This window comes from Cebus imitator, unplaced genomic scaffold, assembly GCF_001604975.1.
Source record: "Cebus imitator isolate Cc_AM_T3 unplaced genomic scaffold, Cebus_imitator-1.0 Scaffold540, whole genome shotgun sequence".
NCBI classification, from domain to species: Eukaryota; Metazoa; Chordata; class Mammalia; order Primates; family Cebidae; genus Cebus; species Cebus imitator.
In genome coordinates this window covers 868,883-871,670 of record NW_016107855.1, presented here as the reverse complement: position 1 = coordinate 871,670, position 2,788 = coordinate 868,883, and the positions used below count along the sequence as shown (strand labels likewise).

Sequence of the window (2,788 nt, the reverse complement as noted above, 5' to 3'; positions counted from 1 at the left end):
TTTTTTTGAGACAGGCTGTAGTGTAGTGGTGCAATCTTGGTTCACCACAGCCTCTACCTCCTGAGTTCAAGCAATCCTCCTACCTCAGCCTCCGGAGTAGCTGGGACTACAGGCGTGTGCCACCATGTCCAGCTAATTTTTTTGTATTTTTTAATAGAGATTGGGTGGGCGGGGGGTCTCACTATATGTTGCTTAGGCTGATCTCGAACTCCTGGATTCAAATTATCCTCCCACCTTGGCCTCCCAAAGTGCCAGGCTACCATGACCAGCCTGAAAACTCCAGCCTTTACAATGGCCTCAGGCACTGGTCCCAGACCCCACATCCTACCACACCACCCCCGGCTCCCTGCTACCATGTCAGCCATACTGAGCTCATGGAGGTTCCTCACTTGCACTGCCCCCCTATGTGCCCCCAGTTGCATTTGTGAGACCCTCTGACCCTTCTACCTGGGACTACACCCCTTGTCACTCCCCTGACTGAGCCTCATCTTTTCTCTGTAGTTCTTATCTCAGTCTGATGTATGTATTTGTTATTCATTTCCATTACAGCATAAGCTCCAGAGAAACAAGAGTTAAAGCAGTCTCTCATACTTCTGTATGCACAGTGCCCAGAGCAGTGCCGGACTCGGAGTAGGTGCTAAATGAGTCCATATTGACTTGTCCAGGAACGACAGTCCTTCAGATATTGCAGCAGGTAGCTGGAAGCCCTTTGAGTCTTACCTGAGGGCAGTCAAGCTCTGGGTTCTGAAGCCATCCTTGTTGACTTGAAAAGAGGGCATGCATGGTGCAGATAGTATGGACTCTGGGATCTGGAAATGGTTGAATTCAGTTCTGAGCTGTGTGCTCTTGGCTCATATATTGTGATGTTCCAGCTTCAGTTTTTTTCTTCTATAAAAAAGGAGAATCTGATTTGTGGAAAGATTTCTATATTAACTGAGTCAGTGCTGAGACAGGTACCCCTTCCTAGTCTGGAGGAGTCAAGGGGTCAGAGGTGGGTCAGTGCTATGCCCACTCTCCCTCAGGGTTCCACCTCCCTTTCCCATACTGCTGTGAGTGTCTGGGCACCATCTAGTCTGTCCATTGTCTTCTGAAAAAAACCTGATTGGCTCTGAGCTGGGTCATTGGGTCTGATTTAACCTGAAGGGCTGGAGGCAGCTGGAAAACAGCAGAGGGGGGAAATGTGGGGTAAAGAAACAGGAGGATTAGAGTTGAGGGAATCTCACATGTTCTCTTTCTTCTCTACAGTGGATTCTGCTGCAGAACCGGAGACCATGGCCAAACCAGCACAGGTAAGGGGCCTCTCTTTCCTGAAGGTGGTGCTCTGCCCTCTTTGGGCCTGGGATCCTCCTGGAGTCACTAGACCTGCTGCAGAGACCCCCGGTACCTTCAGCTTGAAAGAAGGAGGAAAGGTTCTTAGGCTTTGCTTGCTCCTGTTACAAGTCATGGCTCTTTGGATGCAGATCACAATAATGTAATATAACCCACAATATCCTAAGCAGAAAAGGATGTGTATTGGCTCACCTGACAGAGACCCCAGGGCTTCAGGTCTGGTTGCATCCAGGAGTTGAAATGATAGTGTCAAGATTCTGCCTCTGTGAGCTAGGCTTCTTCTGGTGGCTTCATTCTTGGGTAGGTTCTTCCTTGCATTGGCATGGTTGCCACCAGCAGCTCCAGGCTTCCATCCTGCTGTCTTGGCAGCCTAGGGAGAAAACAACATACTCATGCCCCATGGTTCCAGGGGAAGGCTCAGGCTTGGTTTTCATTGCCTGCGCCTAGGTAACCTGCTCTTTCTTGGAATGAAGTGGTGGAGTTGGTCCCACCTTAACTGTTTTGCCTGTGGAAGGGAAATGGATACTCAACAGGCGAAAAGGCAATAGAGGGGCTTCTCTGCTCTGGATATGGAAATGTTCTCTGCCACATTCAAATGGAATTGAATTTCCTTGGCTTAGGAGACTCTAACCTCAGTCTTTCATGCTGTCTGATTACTCTGCTGGGCAACAGAATGGAAGCATATGAGAACTTTTACTCCCATGTAGCTGAGACTGGGTTCTGGCTGTGGTTAGAGCTGGGACTCTGACCTCGACTCTGCTCTGTTGAGGGCGGGTATGGTGTCTCTCACCTATAACCCCAGCACTTTTGGAGGCTGAAGTGGGCAGATCACTTTAGCCCAGGATCCTGAGACCAGCCTGGGCAATATTGTGGAAATCTGTCTCTAAAAAAATACAAAGGTGGCACGTACTTGTAGTCCCAGCTGCTTGGGAGGCTAAGCAGTGAGAATCACCTGAGCCCAGGAGACTGAGGCTGCAGTGAGCCGAGATCATGCCACTGCACTCCAGCCTGGGCTACAGATTGAGTCTCAAAAAACAAAACAACCCACTCTCTTCTGTTGGAGTTTGCCTGAGAGTGCTGTCTGTGGGCTGGCCTTGGAGAAAGCAATGCAGTGAGTGTGATGGTGGGATTGCAGGGAGAAGAAACTCGGGGATCTTGAAGAGACTCAGGGGATTTGGCCCCATTGTCCCTTACCCCAACCCAGAATTACTGGCCACAGAATGCACAGACAGAAGCTGTCTGTGAGGTCTTTGGGCCTCATGTTCCCCTTATGCAATGGTTAAACTCAGTAATAACAAAACTCCATCCATCCCTGACATCATGACTGCCCCCAGTGAACCTGGGCCTAAAGGATATTCACGGTTTCTTTTTTTTTTTTGAGACGGAGTTTCACTCATGTTACCCAGGCTGGAGTGCAATGGCGCGATCTCGGCTCACCGCAACCTCCGCCTCCTGGGTT

General features: G+C 49.8%; 1 protein-coding gene across 2 annotated transcripts in view; it reads left to right on the top strand.

Moving 5' to 3' along the window:
- The window catches only part of ANXA6 (annexin A6), a 59,589-nt gene that overhangs the window by 8,363 nt on the left and 48,438 nt on the right, over window positions 1–2,788 (top strand). For both annotated transcript variants that reach the window (XM_017514991.2, XM_017514992.2), the window contains exon 2: window positions 1,246–1,289. In XM_017514991.2, coding sequence (XP_017370480.1) covers window positions 1,272–1,289 — 18 coding nt within the window. In that variant the 5' untranslated portion in view covers window positions 1,246–1,271. The remainder of the gene's footprint in view (window positions 1–1,245; window positions 1,290–2,788) is intronic.